Source organism: Miniopterus schreibersii, assembly GCF_964146895.1.
Source record: "Miniopterus schreibersii genome assembly, chromosome: 13".
In the NCBI taxonomy this organism is placed as follows: Eukaryota; Metazoa; Chordata; class Mammalia; order Chiroptera; family Miniopteridae; genus Miniopterus; species Miniopterus schreibersii.
Genome location: NC_138113.1, coordinates 24,667,760 through 24,686,632, shown reverse-complemented (window position 1 = coordinate 24,686,632; position 18,873 = coordinate 24,667,760). Strand labels below are relative to the sequence as shown.

General features: G+C 52.2%; 1 protein-coding gene across 1 annotated transcript in view; it reads left to right on the top strand.

Moving 5' to 3' along the window:
• Positions 1 to 4,282: 4,282 nt before the first annotated feature.
• Positions 4,283 to 18,873, top strand: part of KCNK12 (potassium two pore domain channel subfamily K member 12) — a gene marked incomplete at its 5' end in the record, with an annotated part of 39,376 nt that continues 24,785 nt past the window's right edge. The window contains one exon of the mRNA XM_081156007.1: positions 4,283 to 4,673. Within this exon, the coding sequence (XP_081012133.1) occupies positions 4,283 to 4,673 (391 nt within the window). The remainder of the gene's footprint in view (positions 4,674 to 18,873) is intronic.

Here is an 18,873-nt window from a genome sequence, read left to right as displayed (position 1 = left end):
GATTCACTTATGTTGTAGCATGTATCAGTACCTCATTCCTTTTTATTGCTGAATATTTTATTGTATGGTTATACATCACAGCGATTTTCAACCTTTTTCATCTCATGGCACACATAAACGAATTATTAAAATTCTGCAGCACACCAAAAAATATATTACATTTTTTTGTCGATCTGGAAAAAAAAAAGATATGATTTTGATTCATTCCCACTGGAAGACTATTGTTATGCTAGCAGTTGTAATTTTTTTAATTTGACAATCTAAGGAAAAAAAGGTCAGTGCCCCTGACTAAATAGTCAGGTATTGCATGTTTTAAAAAATCTTGCAGCACACTGGTTAAAAATTGCTATTATATCACATTGTATTTATCTGTTCGCTACTTGATAGACATATGGCATTTATGAATAATGTTTGGCATTTATGAATAATGTTGCAGTGAGCATCCATGTATAAGTTTTTATGTAATGTATATTTTGATTTATGTTGGGTATATATCTAGGAGTAGAATTGCCATTTGATTGCATTTAATCTTACTTTCTTCCTGGTTAAGACTCCTGCCATTGTGTTTTCTTTTATAAAAGAGAGAGAAAGAGAGAGAGGAGCTATAAATACTCAAGTGTCTTGTCTGAGGTTCTTTTTTTGTTGCTATTGTTGTTTTTTTATTTTGAGAGTACGTTTATTAAAGTGGGACAGTGAAACAAGGAAAAGCTTAGGATAGAAGCAGCAGCAGGAAAGAGACTAGGTGAGGCTGCTTTGACTTTCTAGACATGCTATGGGAAAGAAGTGAGCCAACGTGGGCTGCTGTTAGTTAACTGGAGAGTCACAGAAAGGGGGCCTTGGGGATAGGTCTGCGTGGTTAGCCCGGGATGAGCTGCCACTGCCCATTGCTCCCCTGGTTGCAAGTCTCATGGGGTCCCTTAGAGTTTAAGGGATGCGCACCTGTGGTGGAAGAAGAGGGGGAAGGGAAAGGTATGGGCATGCTCCCTGGAGGGAGAGCTCCCAGCTTGTGGGAAGTTCTTGGGGGCAGGGCAGAATCAAGTGATCTTTGGGTAGCAATGATGGTATCAAAGTGATTGGGTCAAAATATCCCACAAAGAAAAAGTTTACTGGCAAAAAGGTCTAGCCTAAGTTGAGCTGTATGTTTGCAGAAGAGCAAAAAGAAGATGGCACTCTAGCAGGGGCCATATGAGAAGCCGAGTATGGAGTACCTGGGGGATAAGTTGGAGGTAGTCGGAGGTAGTAGAAGGTGAAGCTGGAATGATTTGTTGGGTTTCACAATCTCAAGGGTTTAAAGACTAAATTTTTTATAGCTTTGGGGGAGCCATTGGAGACTTTGGTTTAAGGACGTCAGTCACTGAATCAGATCAAATGGGCATGATCACAGCAATGGCTGGCAGGTGCAGGCAGGATGGACCAAAGTGAGGAGAGGCCTGAAGCAGCAAGCCCCTATCCTTAGGAAGCTATAGAGCAATTTAGGGCTGAAGCAAAGGCACCAATGACAGCCAGCTGGAATTCAGTGATTTAAATGTTGACTCAGTGGGCAAAAGTGGGGCTGGTTCCCCAAAGGATCTATGCTTATATGCAGGGAAATCATCATTTTGCTATTATAGAAATTGATTAGGTCATTCAGAGTGGAAATTAATGCCATGGGTCTGCTGCTAATCAGGCTAGAATAGCAAGCTGGGGGACAAGGCAGGCCCTCTGCCAACTGGGCAAGGAGCACAGGCATAGGACACTGCAGGGAAGCACGCTGTGCCTGCCTTGGGAGTCTGGGCAAAGAAAGCCACTGAGAGGTCTGACAGTGTCCTTCAGCTACATCTGGATATTCCAGGGCAAACTCCTGGAATGACACTTCTCAGGGCTTCTGTCAGAGCTTGACCAGTCAAGCGGAACCTGGCCTCAGAGGTCCATGGCTGGGCTATCCTCCCTGCCTGCAGGAGCTTGTAGAGATGGGGTATGCATGGGTGGAGGAACTGGCTGGGGTGACACCAGTGGAGAGTCCAGGGGACACAAAGCCTTGGGAAGGGGTGGAGGAGAGAGACTGATTGAGATTGAAGTACCTTTTCCAATAGTATCAATAGTCTGCAATGATAATAATTTGTGCTTGTATAAGGCTCCCACCATGGATGAGATGTTCTCCCCCTCACACAGAGGTTCCCCTGCTCCTTTCTAAGATCATTGCAGAACTAAGCACATGCCACCCAGTGCCCGGAAGCCTGGTTCTGACTGTGGTGGTAGTGGAGTCTCTCCCTGTCTGCCTCTTCCCCAACACAGGAGAGTGCAGTTGGCTCTGTCTACACACTGGAAAAGCATTTCCAGGACGATCCAAGACTTCAATGTGCCCTGGTTTGGGAAAATCAACATCCCAAGTCAGGTGCCTTTTAGGTTTCAGACAGCCCCCACACCTCCACACCTCTGTCTCCACCTGGGGCATGAGGTCAGGGGGTCCAGTGAGTGATGGACCCTTGTCAGGGACCACTTTGAGCACTCTGGCCCCTAGGCGACTGGCACTGAGTGTTTTCTAGGGTGGACGCCAGACAGCCAGGTATTTGGAGAGGTGGGCCAGGTTTGCATTTTGCCACAGTTCACCCACCTAGGGTACCTAAGCAGTCACATTATTATTTTTTATTCTCTGTCATCTGTGCCGTCTCATCATCATCAAGGTCCCCCTCTCGTGCGGAAGGGGACCGGGCAGAAAGGGGCTGGCTGCCCAAAGAGGACAGTTTTCCCTTTGGGCCAAGGGCGGTCCTGGCCACAGAGCTTTGCGACCCCGCCTGCAGCCCCCCAGCAGCCCAGAGCACCCCGGCTGTCCCCCGGCAGCAGCGGGGCGGAGGGGGGGACGCCGCCCCTCCTCCAGAGCCCACAGAGCCCTCCACCTGCCGGCGCGGGGTGGAGTGTAGCCGAGGGAGGCAGTGAGTGAGCTCCCGGGCGCCCCTCTAACTCCCCGCCGCAGCCGGCTCCTCCCGCCGGGCTCGGGGAGCGGGGTGGCCAGAGGAGGTCCCAGCTCGCTCCTCCCGGCACCTCGGTCCCCGGCGCGCTGGCCTCCCTCCCGCCTTCTTGCTGCAGCATCCCCGCCCTGTCAGCCGCTGCTCAGTGACCGCACCTGCCCCCCGAGTGGGGGAGTCACGGGAGATGGAAAGGGGGAGAGAGGTTTGGGGAGCAGCGCGGCAGGCGGCCGGCCTCCGCCGGGCTCTCGGGCACCCGCGCCCCGGAGTCGCCCGCCCGCGGCTGCGGCGGCGATGCGCTGTCCGCGGTGCTGACGCCCGGCTCCGAGGGGGGAGACGCCCGCATTCCCCCGGCGCCCCGACTCCCTCCCAAAGGCGCCCTCCGAGGCTCGGCACTGCGGATGGACCCAGGAAGAAGTGAGCGCCAGGGAACTTAAACTTCGGACCGAAGCCCGACAGACCCGCCGCCGGGAGACTTGCGTCCTGCGGCCCAGCCCGAGACCTCCGGGCACCGGCAGACGGGGCGAAGTTTGGAGGCAGCTTGGGGGTGCGGGAGGGATCCTGAAGCCGACGCGCCCCCGGTGGGTGGCAGCGGCGCCGCCGTCCCGACACCGGCTCCGATGCCCCGCGCCCGTGCCGCCGAGCGACGGGAGGGGGAGGCGTGGCGCAGCCGGGCTCCCCGCCTCCCCGCGCTCCTCACCCCCACCCCCACCCGCACCCCGCCCCGGGCGCTGGAGACTCCGCCTCTCCGCGCGGCGCGGCTCTGGGGCTGGAGCAGGAAAGGGAGCGTTCCCCGCGCTCGGCGCGCCTCCGAGGCTCGGAAGCCGACGCCACCAGCTGGGGCCCGGGCGGGAGCCGGGCTGCGCCCCCGAGCTGCCCACGCGGACGCCGCCTGGGACGCCCCCGGGGCTCCGTGCGGGCCCGCTGCCGAGTCCCCGTTCTAGGCGCCCGGGCGCACCGCCCGCACCGCCCGCGGCCCGCGGCCTGACTGGACAGGAGTATGCGGCCCGGGGCCCCGCGGACGCCGGCCCCGGGGCGGCAGGGGCCTAGCTGCGGACCCCCGCGCCCGAGGGCGGCGGGCGCGGAGCCGCGGGAGCCCGCGAGGCGTCGGGGCTGCGAGAGGAGCGCCCCAGCCCGGGCGCCGGCCGGGGCGCGGGACCCGCGTGCAGCCTGAGCGCCGGAGGGCGGAGGTGCCCCGCCGTCCAGGCTTCGGGTGGAGGCGAGGGCTCCGCGGCAGCCCGCACCCCTGGCCGCCGTCATCACGCTTGCTCCCGCGGGGGGGATGTCGCGGCCCGGGTGGAGCGCGCCGCCCCGGCCCCGGGGCTGAGCTCCGGACCATGTCCCCGCGCAGCGCCCGGCCCCCGCCCCGCCGCTGCCGCCGCCGCCCGCCGCGCCCCTCCTGCTGCTGCTGCTGCTGCCGCCGCTCGCACCTCGACGAGGACACGGGGCGCTTCGTGCTGCTGGCGGCGCTCATCGGCCTCTACCTGGTGGCGGGAGCCACGGTCTTCTCGGCGCTGGAGAGCCCGGGCGAGGCGGCGGCGCGGGCGCGCTGGGGCGCCACCCTGCGCAACTTCAGCGCGGCGCACGGAGTGGCCGAGCCCGAGCTGCGCGCCTTCCTCCGGCACTACGAGGCCGCGCTGGCCGCCGGCGTCCGAGCCGACGCGCTGCGCCCGCGCTGGGACTTCCCCGGCGCCTTCTACTTCGTGGGCACCGTGGTCTCCACCATAGGTGAGCAGCGCCGCGCCCCGGGCCCGGGGCCCCTTCCCTTCCAGCGCCCCTCGCCCACTTCCTTCCCGCGCGCTCCCCCGGCCGCCGCGCTCCTCTCTGGCTTTGGGTGCGGGGCTGGTGGCCCGAGCGCCCGTCCCGGCGGCGGGGCCGAGCGGGGGGAGCCCCCGCCAGGCGCAGGGCGGCCGGGCGTCCGCGCGCCCGCACCCGGCTCCGTGGCTGAGCCTCCGTGCGACTCAGTTTCTTCCTCCGTAAAAGGACCGAGCGAGCAGGTGTCGGGCCCGCTGCTCCCTGCCCCCCCGCCTCAGTTTCCTCGTGCAAATCATTGGGAAAGCCCCTTCTCTCTCCGCTCAGCGTTTTTAGCTCCTCTTAGTTTATTTTTTCCCCGCTCCCCCCCCCCCCGCGTTCCCCCCTCCGCACCCTCTGGCCCTCTCCCCGGGGGAGCGCGACCACTTGCCCCGGAATCTCTTTCTCGGGGCCCCTTCCCACCTGCTTCTGGCGTCTGACCGCCCCCTCCCCAAAGCAAAGCCCCGGGGCTTGGAGGCCTAGACTTCAGCTGCTCTGGTTCTGGGCCACCCTCGACTTTCCCTCCTCCACGCCCCTCCCCCCAACTTCTCCAGTTTCTTGACCTCTCTTCTTTGTTACCTTGTCATCTTTCCGACCAACAGGGGCACCGGGGGGCAACGGGCGGGGTGGGGGTGGCGTCTCGATACTTCCCATCAGCCCTCCTCTCTTTTTGGCATAAACAGTTCTGGCTTCACAACCTCACAAAAAATGCTTTGTGAATACTCCTTGAAGCCCCTCCCCACTTTTCCAGCAGCCCCTCCTCTGACCTTCTGTATTGACCCCAGAGCCGCCACTGCTCCCCACTCCACCCCTGCCCTCTCCTCCTCTCCTCTCATCCACTCTCCCCACCCCCTCTCCCTGGCCCCGGGTGTCACCTGAAACAGACCTTCCCAGTTAGGGTAGGAGTGCAGAATAAATACAGGATTTCCACTTTGGCAAAATTTTGTGTGTGTCCCATCCACTCCCACTTGGAGTCCCAGGGTGGGAGAGGGCATCTGGCTGGTGGACCTCTGGTCACCCCAAAGCCGGTGGTAGTTTTGGAGGAGGGGGCTGGATTCGCTGGGCTGAGAAGTGAGGATTTCACAGGCATGCCTTCCATGGGTGGATTCTGGTCTGGCTTGGTATGCCGGCTGGAGCCGGGCATGGACTAACTGGCCAGGGAAGCGTCCCAGATGGTTGCTGGGAGGCAGAGAGAAAGACTGCATCCATGCGCAGGATATGAGCAGCTAGAGCTGTCTCCCTGCGTGTATGTGTAGTTTACTAAAGGGCTTCCTTTCCTTCAATGATTTTTCATGTGTCATGCTCAATCTGATTATTTTAAACTAAAAAGGGCAAAGATGGCCCAATTCCAAAGCACAAATTGGATAAAAATACCCCTTAAAAGCTATATCATGTTGTTATACGGTGCTTCAAGATATAAAATGACCCCCTCAAAAAAATCCCCTTTGAAGAGCTGCATCAAGTTGCTATAGCAACTAGAGTTTTTTTAAGTGCTTTAAAAGTACTAAAGATGCTTAGTGCTGACGGATGACATCATGTGTTCATAGCTCATTATTGATTTGCTCTTCCTTTTGTAAATACACCCTTTCGCCCTCTCCCACCTAGACGCACACCTGTGCGCATATTGGGAGGCGCAGCAATTCTTTCCAGGTAGCAAAGGGAAAGGTGTTCACAGTGCCCTCTTCCCCTCCGGGCTGTGAGTTCATACAGACCGAGCCCCATTCCAGTGACCTGGTGTTTCTGTGCCTCTTTGGTGAGCTCCCACCCATTTCTTCATTCCTTGCCCAGCCTCAGCTTCTAAAGCTCCTCTCAGCTCTTTGCACAAAAATCAAGTCAGTGTGTTGGCAAATTGTTCCAAGCCCCAGCCTTTAATCTACTGGCAGGAATGGCTGTTTTTTAGTCAAGCAGAAAAGAACTATGTTCTCCTTCTTGACTTGTGTTTTTTAGATGTAGGCAAGCAGCGTAGGAGGGCTACGCTGAAGCATGTGGCTGTTACAAATGACCCAACACATTGTTTTCCAAAATCTGCTACAGGAAAACATTCATCTCTGAGAGGAGCTGCACTCAGGGACCAGAACTAGCCTGTGGACAATCCAGCATTAAACAAGCCCTTTGCATGGGTGCCGAGATAGCAGCTCAAGTAGCAGGGTCTCTGTCACATATCCACCTACTGTCGTGATCTGGGGCAGTGGTTCAAATTGGTCAGATAAGTTCTGCTGAATCTCGGAGGAGCATGATTGTCATTTCAGCCTTTTCTTGCAAAATGTACTTGGATGCAATTGAAGTAAAGACCTACTTATGTCAGTTTCTCTTCTGCTTGCATAGTTCCTTCCCCTTAAATGCCCTGAGTCTTCAGAGACAGTTATTACTGTTACTGGTGCTTTTATGGATTCAGCAGCTTGGGGAGCCAAAGCTCAGTCCAAAATGGGCATCAGGATTCTGTCTCTGCCACCTCATCCAGTGAAGAGAGAAATGATCATGCACTCAGTTTTATTTGATTGGTGAATATCACAGCAGGATGGTCCTGGCAGCAGTGTGAACATTGTGTGTGTGTGTGTTGTGTAGACCCAGCTAAATGATTCACCTAGACTTCAGTATAGAAAACCCTTCTTTCCTTCATTCCATAAATATGATGATGTTTGTGCATCTCATGCCCAGTGCTATGTTTTGAATAGTTATAGCTTATTCTGTAAGACAGAGGTTAAAGCGTATTCCAAGTGAGCCTTTGGAACGCAGCATTTCTGGGTGGCATATCTTGGCTATCCGTACTAAAGATGATTAGAACAGGAGGGGACCTTGGGTCCAATCCCATGGGATGCAGAATGTTAAGGGACTTGTCTCAGATCACAGTTAATTAAGCGTCCGGCTGGGCCCAGAATCAGTGTTTGTTCTACCAGTTTCGTGCATATCATTGGTGGGCACATTCTTGTTTGAGACTGAAGTATTTAATAATGGGTGTGTGTGTGTGTGTGTGTGTGTGTGTGTGCGTGTGACATCAGGGCAGGGCTGGTTAGGAGGATGTTTGGTTGATTAGGCTACCAACTGATTAAGTCCAGAGAAAACTTGAAAGAACAGACTTATCTTAAAAGTCAGACTGACTAGAAGCATCCGGAAGGTCTTAGACATCTGGGAAGGCAAGATACAACCAAGAAGGTCAGAGACTGGAATGCTTGGTCGGAAACATTCTAGTAAACTCTGGTCCAAAGACAGAAGCTACTTGCTGTCAACCTTTGTCTGTGAGTATGTGTGTGTGTGTGTATGTGTGTGTGTCTGTGTATGTGTATTTAAGGGAGGGAAAGAAGGGACAGGAATGGGCCTTCGGCTAGAGGGAGACATAGAAGAAAAGTTCAGGTGTGGCTGTGTGTACCTAGGCTTAGATGGAACATCGTGATGAGATGGAATGTTTGTCCTGACGTTTGGCTTGAACAGGGTCCCATGTCCAGAAGTAGGCAGCTTGCAACTGTGTAGACACATATATGTATCCACACAGCATAAGCCCTGTGAGAAAATTTGCCAGTGGTTGTTCAGCAGTGGCTGAGGCTGTATAGAAAGTCAATCTCAACAGCTCAAGCAAAATAAAAATCCAATTTGTGGTCTGAAATACTCATGTTGATTACTTACACCAAACTGAAATCCTGGGCAATTATTATTTTTCCCACTTATGCTATGTCACATATTCCCAAGGGATTGAAATCAAGTTTGTTTTAATGTGAATGTCTCCATTTATTCATTCCTCCATTTAACAAAGTAACGTATCATAGATGCATGTGTGGCCTTTGGCATGTCATTACCTGCATGCCCTGTGACTAGGTGAACTCCTGAAGATAAAGATGGTGGCTTGTGTCTTTTTAGGACTAAGCAATATTCTTGGAGGCAGTGCTCTAGCTCAAAGATATTTAAACAATCCAAAGAGTATTAATCCATCATTTGACATCCTAAAGGATGTTTTATTGGTTTACTTTGAAAAGATTAAAAGGAGAGTCTCCACTGGGGTTTTAATTATGCAACTGCTGTCAGATTTACACATAGGGAAGAACATATTTAAGAGTCTTTCTCAAATGGCAGCTTGATATAAGCAGAAATCTTTTTGCTTCCTTTTATTAGGTTTTCTGGCAGCATATTTCAGCTATAAAGCTAAAACCATGGCTCCGTAGAGGGGATGGTGTAGGTATGAGACTTGTCACTTTCAGCACTGCATAATTTAGCTTGCAACTTTCAGAATTAGGCACACTTAATTATTCAACTGTGAGATTAGTAACAAGTCCTAACTTTTTCCTCTTTTTTTTTTTTTTAACATGTATTAATTTTTTTTTTCTTCAAAAGAAAGATTATAAGACCAGAATGTCACTACCACAATTACATTGGACTTTCTTCTAACGTGTATGTAATCCAGCCAGAAGTGGCTCTGATGCCAGGAGTGAAATACATTACCCAGAAGAAGAGCAGCATCTTTCCTCACTTATTTCCTTCACCAACTATTTTTTAATTGAAAATGATGCTATGACAACTTTTTTTTTTTTTTAACATATCTTTATTGATTTCAGAGAGAGGAAAGGAGGGAAAGAGAGAGAGATAGAAACATTAATGATGAGAGAGCCATTGATCGGCTGCAGCCCGCAACCCGGGCCTGTGCCCTGACGGGGAATCAAACCCCATCTCCTGGATCCTAGGTCGGTGCTCAACTGTTGAGCCACGCCCGGCCGGGCACTATGACAACTTTGAAGGACGTTTAGGGAAAAAATTGTAGTGTTAGGTTTTTAAAAAATATATATTGATTTCAGAGAAAGGGAGAGAGAGAGATAGAAACAATGATGAGAGAGTCGTCATCAATCTTTATCGGCTGCCTCCTGCAAGCCCCTGTCTGGGGTTCAAGCCCGCGAGCCCGCAACCAGGCATGTGCCCTGACCGGGAATCAGACGGGGATCTCCCGGATCCTAGGTCCATGCTCAGCCGCTGGGCCACCCCGGCCAGGCTGTAGCGTTAGGTTTGAGGCTTTAAGCGGAGAGCAGGAAATACATTCTCATTCACTGCTCCATACTCAGCCCCCAGCCCTGGACCCAGCATATAGTAAACACTCAGTAATTATTTATTCAGTGAGTAAGACAACAAGTCTCTTGTAATCCAACGCCCTAACCCAACTCTTCATTTTTGCAGGTTCCTTTACAGTTCTTTGTCACACCTTTTGTAGGGAAAAAGAAGGGGGCTAACTGATCTGTGCCAAGCTGTTAAAATTTTATCATCAGTGTTGCCACGTTTCCACATAGCCTTCATATACTGATTTTAGTGTGTGCATAATATGTATTGGTTGATGTTCTATAATTTACTACCCATATTGCAGAGGAGCTGGGTGGTTCCCTGTTTGAAGCTATTTTTAGTAGTGCCACAGTGATCATCTTTATGCAGATAGCCTTTTCTTTCTGCAATATCTCCTTGGGTTGAATTCCAAGCAGTGAAATTGCTGAGTCAATGGATACTGCTGTTTTCATAATTCTTGTGGCCGCCCCTGTGGAGTGAGGAACTGCCTGGTCTCTCCCAAGCTGAGCCTGCACCTCTACAAAGCCTAGCAGGGACTGGACAGTTATCCAGCTAAATGTTTCATGGAAACAAGCCACAGATCCACATGCTTCTCCCCAGGGTTGCACTCAGTCCCAGGGGCTCAGCGCCCCTCTCTCTGCCCATCCCCAACAACGCCATGGCCTCTTTTGCTTTAAGGAGAGCTGTTTCATTACGAAGCTTTGGGTGAGTGGAGAAGGGCAGGAAGGAACGGCAGACTGGAGCAGCTTCCAGGCCCTCAGAGACCGAGAGAGAAGGGTACCAGGATCCACTTTTCTCCTGCCCCTATGCTTCCTGAATAGTCTGCCCCACTCCTGGGCCAAGCCAGCTGAGGAAGAGCATTTCCTCCTCTGTCCTGACAGTGCCCAGGGGCCCCAGCCTGGAACAGCAGAGAATTGTGCCACATGGAGCAAAGATCTGCCCCCAGAGTGTTCCAGCTGGACAGCATCATAGAAACCCTCCAGAACTGTCCCCAAACATTTTGAGCATTTTGCCAACAAAAGCCAACACGTTGCCCAGAGCTGCTCTAAATGGGAGTGGGGCCAGAGCCCTGCTCACCGAGCTTTCCCTGGGATGTCACATACTCCCCAAAGGCTTCTCTAAGAAGCCCTACAGATCCTTCAAGGCCAACCTGAAGAGGCTATCTTAGCTTTGTTTCTCATTTTACACAAGGTTCAGAGAGGGGGAGAGGTTGCCCAACGTTACACAGCAAATCAAAGGAGCTCACCCGGAACCTCCCTGTGTGGATTCTGAGATCCTTGACCTCAAGGCTTGAGCTCTCACCCTGCCCTGGGAAGAGTTTCCTGAATACTACTGAGTCTCAAAATATATCAATCTCTCTCCCTTCTGAGCAGGTCTTGGCATCCCAGCAGAGGTGCGCATTAAGCTGTACATCCAGGAGAAAGGGGAGGTTGTAGAGAGGAGATAGGGCATCTAAGGAGCAGCAAGTCCTGTGGTTTAGAGGTGTCCTCCAGGAAAAAGCTCCTGCTCCATCTGAAAATGGTGGCAGAGCCTTAGGTCTGTTTGAAGACAGAGTTCAGTGCCCCCACCACCCAGTCAACTGCAGTGGGACTCTCCTTGCCATTGTGTGGCTGCCTCAGGTTTAGAGGAAGTGGGAGACAGAGCAAAAGGCCATTGTGGGTCCCTGCGTTACCTTCTGCCCCGGGTCTCCCTCAGTCTTCTGGCCTTCCTTTTGCTTCTGCCCAGCTCCACTGACTTTCTCAGGATCCAGGGCTGGCACAGAGGCATCCAGCCAGCAAACCAGATTGTGGGAGAAGGGGTGGTGCTCTGGGCAGGTGAGCACTCTGGGCAGTCTTGGCCTCTGACCTCACCCAGGGCAGTGGCAGGATTTTTATGCAAGGAAGGTTGGGAAGTAGGTGGTCTTAAGGCTATGAGGTCATAAGGCTTTCCATGGAATGGAGAAAAGCCTTTGCACAGTACAGGGAAGGTGCTGGAAGAGAGTGGAGAGAGAACCAAAGGCTGTGGGCCCACACCCCAAGCCAGCTCTCGGCTGCCACCACTGCTGTCAGGCTCTGACCCTAGAAGTTCTGTCCTAAACCCTGCCACCAGGTCTGGCTCTTCCTCAGGGGAATCTAGGCCTCCTCTGCAGGCCACCTGTGGCTTCAGCGGAGGATGCTCTGGACCCTGTCTGTGAGTGTCGCCTCCTCCCTGGGCTTGGGTTTTAGTCCCAGCTCTGCCCCTTACAAGCCACGTGCTCTTGGTGAGGGGAGGCGCCTCTTGTCGCCTGCGTTTACTCTGTGAAGTGAGGATAACAGTGGATCCTGCCCCATGAGGCCACTTTAAGGACTGAATGAGCTAATCTGTGTACAGTGCCTGGCAAGCCCTCGGGAAGTGCTAGCTGCTCAGAGCTGGCCTAGCCCCGTTGGTAAACCCTGTGCTGCCTTGTGCATGGGAGGGAAACCAAGGCACTGCTCATCCCCGCAGCTCCCTGGCCACAGCGCTCTGCACAGGCCTGCGGGGCTCAGCCACCCCTGCAGCGTGGCATCTGCCGCGCTCATTGGCCAGCCTCTAGGGCATATGCTGTTACATAACTGGCCTCAGAGGGTGCTTGTAAAAATGCATTTTCTTTGGTTCCTCAACTAGAATGTCTTAATAATTCCTCACAGGTGTGTGCTCTTTAATCTTTTTAAAGAACATATTTGGCAAATAATTGAACGAGTGTTGAGTGGTGGGTTAAACAGTGTCCCCTGGGGCTTCTCTGTTCCCCACCCCCAGAACAGAGCCCGGGGAGCCACACGCTGCCTGCCACCCCGCTTTCCTGGTGGGCTGGGGCCTCTTGGTGGTGCTTGGACTTAGGGGGAGGTTGTGGAGCTGAGACCAGCAGAGAAGCCAGGGGCAGCCGAGGCGGATCTTGTGTAGGGACTGCAATGGATGTCACTGGAGGGTGGCACTGTGGCAAACAGCCCCACTGTGGTAGGAGTCAAGGCGCTGCCCCAGGCTTCCAGACCCAGACTTCACCCTGCACCCTTCATCCTGGCTAACCCGGCTCCCCTGACTGGTGGAGAAAGCATCCCCAGCCACAGGTCCCCGGAGGCAGGCCAGGGGCAGCCGCAGGGCCTGCCAGCATTTCCTCTTTCCAGACTCTACCATGCCAGTGGCGGGGCCTTTGTTTTAAGGTGCAGGAGGGTGACTGAAGTATCAGTGGTCTTGTTGATTGTCTCCCCCCAACATGTGTGTGTCCTGCTTGCCAGTTTACTGTATGTATACTCAGGAACCTGCCCCAAACCAGTAAGGATGTTATTATCCCATTTCATGAAGAGATAGACTCAGAGAAGTTAAGCGACTTGCCTGAGTTCACACAGCAAGTGAGCCAAGGCCAGGATAGAGGATTCAGGATGCCCAGCATTAGCACAGAGGGGGCGGAATCACAGCCCAGTCAGGTCTGCTGGGTGGGAGGCATGGCAAATATGAGGGTGTGAAACAAAGCTCAAGCACAGTTTAGGGACTTGGACTTGTCTATGCTGTGCCCCTTGCAGCCCCGGTGGCTGGACTGAACCCGAGGCTGCCTTCTTTCCATCCTTCACAACCCTGCACCTCTCCATGAGGAAGGCTGTGGGGCAGACCAGAGGGTGGGAGAGCATAGTGCTCTGTGCAGGCCACTGGAGCTCTGGAGCCTATGTTGAAGGGAGCTGGGGAGGCCCATTGCACCAAGCTTGTGCCCAGGGAAGGGACCCCGTGACTGGAGGGCTCTTAGCCTTGCATTTGGGATAGCAGCAGTGGACACGGAGAGATAGGAACAGAAAACCAAATAGCCAGAAGGTCTGTACTGAGCACACCAGCCAGGAAAGTCTGGGGACGCAGCCAGCTCAGGCCTGGGCCTCCCACGGCCCGCCAGTTTGTAAGAAGCTCTGCCCAAGGTCATGTCCTGGAGGCATACCTGCCCAGATATTAGGGGGAATGCGTGACACCAAGCATCTGCCAATGCACCACCCTCTCTAGTTAGTTTTAACTGCTGGCCATCCCCTTTCACCACCCCCCCAGTCTCCTCACAGCCCCCACCCCTAAACTCCAGGCATTTTAAGCCTCTAGGCTACTGCTCATGCTGTTCTCTCCACATGTAATGTCCTTCCCTTTCTCTCCATCTTCTACTGAGTGAACTTGATCTCCACGGCCGAGCTCAAATGGGGCCACTAGAGTGAGACCTTCTATGAAGTCCCTCTTACTGTCCCCAGATTTATGGTAATTATTTGTTTCTATGCCAGTTTCCCTGGCATCACACAAGCCTCTGTTCAGTGGGGTGAAGTATGTCAAAAGCTGGCACAGGACCCTGCGCATAGTAAATGTCAGAAATGCCTTTCCTTTCTTCCCCTTCCAGGTCAGGAGCCGTGTCTCAGTAGTGTTTGTCACTGCCACAATTAATAACAGTAATAGCCTTAATGGCAGCAGCCATGCACCGAATGACTACTATGGAGTGGGCCCTGTGTCTGGAGGCGGAGATAATGAAAGCAAAGAGGTAGTTTCTGTAAATCATGGAGCATAGTGCTTGGCACAAAGTGGTGATTAATCAACGTGTGTTGAATGGATGGAATAAACAAATGAGTGTGACTGCTGGAAATAAAAAAAAGGGGGGGGAGGTGGAAAAGGTTGAGCCCAGGCCAGGCCCCAAGAACCTCCCAGCACCTTGCTCTCCCTGCCGGCCCCTGGAGCCACAGGGGCTGGCTGTGCACCGGCCCCTCTGCTGGATCGGTGGTTTAATAATCTCTGGCGGCTGGCAGGTGCGCAGCGGACCGCCAGCTCATTCTGGCTGGGACTCCCCTGGCTGACAGTGCTGTCTCCGTGGCTCTCTGAGTCAGCTGGGTCCTTGTCCCACCCTGCCTGGGGCCCTGCAGAATCCCTGGAGTGAAACCAAGCCAACGGATCTGAGCCTCAGCCCCTATCGCCCCAGGAGTGGTGGGAAAAGTTCTGAAAAAAGAAGCCAGTCTTCTGGTCCCAGCTCTCCCACCAACTGAGATTTCCCATCTGGCCCTAGCCTTGGCCGCAGCCCCCAGCCCTAAGGAGCCTCCTGAGTTCTACCACTTAGCCCAGTAGTTCCACCTTGTCCCTCACCTGCCCATGGACCACCCCTTAAAAACCAGATGTTGGTTCACAAATTGGATGGAAGTTTTATCAGTAACCACACAGTTCTACAAACCAGGAAAAACCACCTCCTCCCACACAACCCAGCACCACCACAATGCCTCCAAAAATACTTGGGGAGGCTTTTATTGGAATTGGGTGTCCCAGCTTTCTGGAAAGTTACAGTTGAGAAAAACACAAACCCCAAATCTCACTCTGCGTGACTTCTCCCTAATCCTTTCCAAATGGCCACGATCTCATTCTTAGCTGCCAAGTGTTCTGAATTCTGAGCTGCTAACACCAGGACCTGCCAGAAATGCTGCAGGGACAGCCCAGGCCGAGAGGGAACGGAAAACACAAAACGCTGCCCATGGGGAGTTGGTTGGCATTTCCTATGGAGGCAGGGCGCGTTTTGGAGACCATGCAGTTTTTGATTATTGGGATCCATTTTTAAATGGAGGTCCAGGAAGGAAAGCTGAGATGGCACATGACCCCGCTCTGAGGGAGGTCTGGAAGCCCCGGGCAACAGGCGGGAAAGAAGGTCCTGCTTTTGGGAGCCCTGAAGTGGAACTGCAGAGCCTGAACCTCCTAGCCTCCGGGAGCCTGCCTCTGTTCTTTTCTGCTGTATCTCCCAGTTCCTGGCACAGGGCTTGGCACATCCAGGGGGCTCCAGGAATTTTTGTGGAGTGAATGTCTGTTTCCCAGATTCTCAACTCTCCCTAGGCACCAGCTGAAGAAAAAGTAAAATATGAAAATCCCCATTTACAAATCAGATGATGATTCACTTTGTAAAAAAGCTTCAGTTTCCTAAAGAATTCACTCCAGGGCTCCTGTAAGTAGCCAGGTGCCCGAGGAATTTAAAGTGAGATGCAGCATGCAACCAGAGTTTCAGAAAGCCAGCAGCTGCCTAAAGTCCCCTGGACTGTCATTGCCACCTTCACACAAACCCCGAATCTCTAATGTCGAGGAATGGTGGTGAAATTAGTAAGTAAGACAGCTGACCCAGTGGACAGTTTAGAGGCGTGTATGACTGAAGCTCAGGCAGGTGGCGTGCCCTGCACTGGAGCTGGTCGGGCAGCTGGAGCAGTAAGCCCAGTGTAAAGTGCCTTGCAAAGCCCTTTCATACGCACTGTTCAGCCAGGCAGGTGGGCACTGTTCATATCTCCATTTTAAGAAGGAATACATTTACCCTGCTGGTGTGGCTCAGCGGTTGAGCACTGACCTAGGATCCAGGAGATCGCGGTTCGATTCCCGGTCAGGGCACATGCCCGGGTTGCAGGCTCGATCCCCAGTCGGGGCCGTGCAGGAGGCAGCTGATTGGTGACTCATCATTGATGTTTCTCTCTCCCTCCCTCCCTCTCTCTGAAATCAATAAAGATATATTTTTTTTTAAAAAATGAATACCTTGCCATCACCAAGAGACAGTTGCCGTGATGTAGCAGTTAGGAAGAGATGCTGAGCCCCTGGGCCTGAGTTTGAATTTCAGCTCTGTCACTGATGAGCGAGGTTGCCAGGGCACATCTGCTCGTTCACTGCAGAAATCAGGCTCCCTGCCTTCCCCTCCACTGCTCTCCAGTCTCCCATGCAGGACCCGTCCAAGACCCTGAGCTCACATTCCTTGACCACCTCATCTACGACAACGCTCTTCTCTGTGCCACTCCAGGAGGTACTTCATTCAACCTATGTCCTTGCTGTGACCGACCAGTAACTGCACCACCTTCAAAGTTTTTGACTCCAAACATCTCTCCTTCTGACCGCCCACCTCTCATCCCTCCAGCTCTCCAATGTAACAATCCTTGGACCTTAAGACCTGTAGTTTCTTACGCTTATATTTCCATCATCTTTGGGTCCTCACTTCTTTTCTAATCCAGCTTAGATTTACTGTGTTCCCTTTGCAAGAACCCTTAACTTTCTTGCCCCCTCTCCTGTGCCATACTCCTTCCTCAACTCTGCCACCATCAAAATGCCAGCTTTCCGCCTATTCTTCACCTGCACTCAAACTGCCGAATGTGGCTGGAGAAAACCATGCAAAGATGCTGACTGGTCCAAATTTAAATCAGTGACCCTGGGTACCAACCGGATACTCCAACTGGCAGGCCTTCCTATTACCTCCTTACTGTGTCCCCCCTCATCCCACCTCCAGCCTCCCACACCCTTCATTCTCTGCTCACAGTTTATTGAGAAAATAAAAGTAATCAGACAGGGACTTCTATCTTCACACCCCCAAACCCACTCATCATGTGGAGTGGTTTCTCTCTTATGACAGCAGATGAATTGTCCACTTTCAAATGCCTACTTCACTGGGTCCCATCCCTCTAACTTTTTCAAGTACTCTGTTCTTGTCACCACTACCACCCCCATGCATTGTAAATCTGTCCTTCATTAGTATGCAAACATGCTATATTTCTTTTCTTCTTAAAAGAACCCTCTCTTGACCTCTGCATCACCCTCCATCTACCTCCCCACTTCTCTGCTCTTCTTTACAGGAAAACTTCTCACAAGGGTAGTCAACATTTCCCTTCCTCCCCTCCCTTCTCTCCTGGATCCACATCAATCAAGAGTCCACCCCACCTTTCCACTGAGTCTCAATGGCCTCCATCCTGCAAATTCAGTGGTGACTTCACTGTTCTTACCTTCTCAGCATCTCAGTAACATTTGATACAACTGACTATTCCTCCTTCTTGAAATCCACTTTTCTCTTGGCTTCTGGGACACCATACTCTCCTTAATCATCACTGGCTGCTGTCCTCAGTTTCCTTTGCTGGATTCCCCCGTCTGCAGGACCTCATTGTTGGAGGGCCCCATGCTCATTCCTCAGACTCTTTCCTTGGGTAGGAGAGGAAAAACTTTTTTTCCTCTACCCTCTTATGTTCTGTTTCTGGGGTCGTACAAATTAAACAGACAAAAGCCAGAGTAACAGGGAAAAGGGCTTATTATGTATGTGTATGGGGCCTTTATAGAAAAGAATACCCAAAGAGGCAGTTAGGCCAGGGGCTTATCTACCAGCTTACCATAGAGCAATAAATTGTGGAGAAGTTATAAGAGAAAGGAAAAGGGATTTGAGCTTTTAGGAGTGATAAATTGTGGAAAGTAAAATATAAAGGGAAACTAATGGAAGGTAAGTGTTATTTCAGTAAGGTTTGTTTTGCCATCTTAGGGTGGTAAGAGTGCCTCTGGTGATTAAGAGTTGTTTTCCTCTTTCTGGTACAGTTAAAGGAACGGGAGACATCTTCACAAAAGGAAATTTATACCCTACATTTAGGCAGACAGGAAAGACTAGAGAGTTTTTTCTGTATCTGCTGTTTCTCCACTGCCTTCATCTTAAAATAATCCTGATGCCAAAGCCTTATATTTTAGGTTTGCATACTCTGATCCCTTCACACCCAGGGCTTTAAATCCCATCTATCTGCTGATGACTTCAAGGTGAATAACCCTGATCCTCCGCACTAAGCTTCAAGACCATAGTTCCAATGCCTACTTGACATCTTCATGTAGATGTCTAATCCGTATCAAAACTTAAAGGACCAGAATAGAACTCTTGATTCTTGCCTTGTAACAGTCTTCCTCATCTCAATAAATGGCCTCTTCCTCCCTAATCTTCCATATCCAACCCATCACCAAATTCTCTCAGTTCCATCTGCGAAATACATTCCAATTCCATCCACTTGTCTCCGTGCCCATCACTATCCATCTATTTCAGCCACCACCACCGTCTGTTGCTGGGGCAACTGAATCAGTCTCTTAATCGACCCCCGAATTTCCTCTCTGCATCTTGACAACCTCTTTTCCACACAGCAGCCAAAAAGATCTTTCAAGGTGTAAATCAAATCAAGTCCTTCCTTTACTTGAAACCCTTCAGTGACTTCCCATTGCAGGACATCTGGCTCCTCACCACAATTTTCAAGGCCCTGCATAATCTGGCCCTGCTCCCTCACAGCCTAATTGGCACTGCTCTTTTTTCGCTCAACTCACTGCAGCTAAACTGGACTTATTAGACCCCAGGGCATTA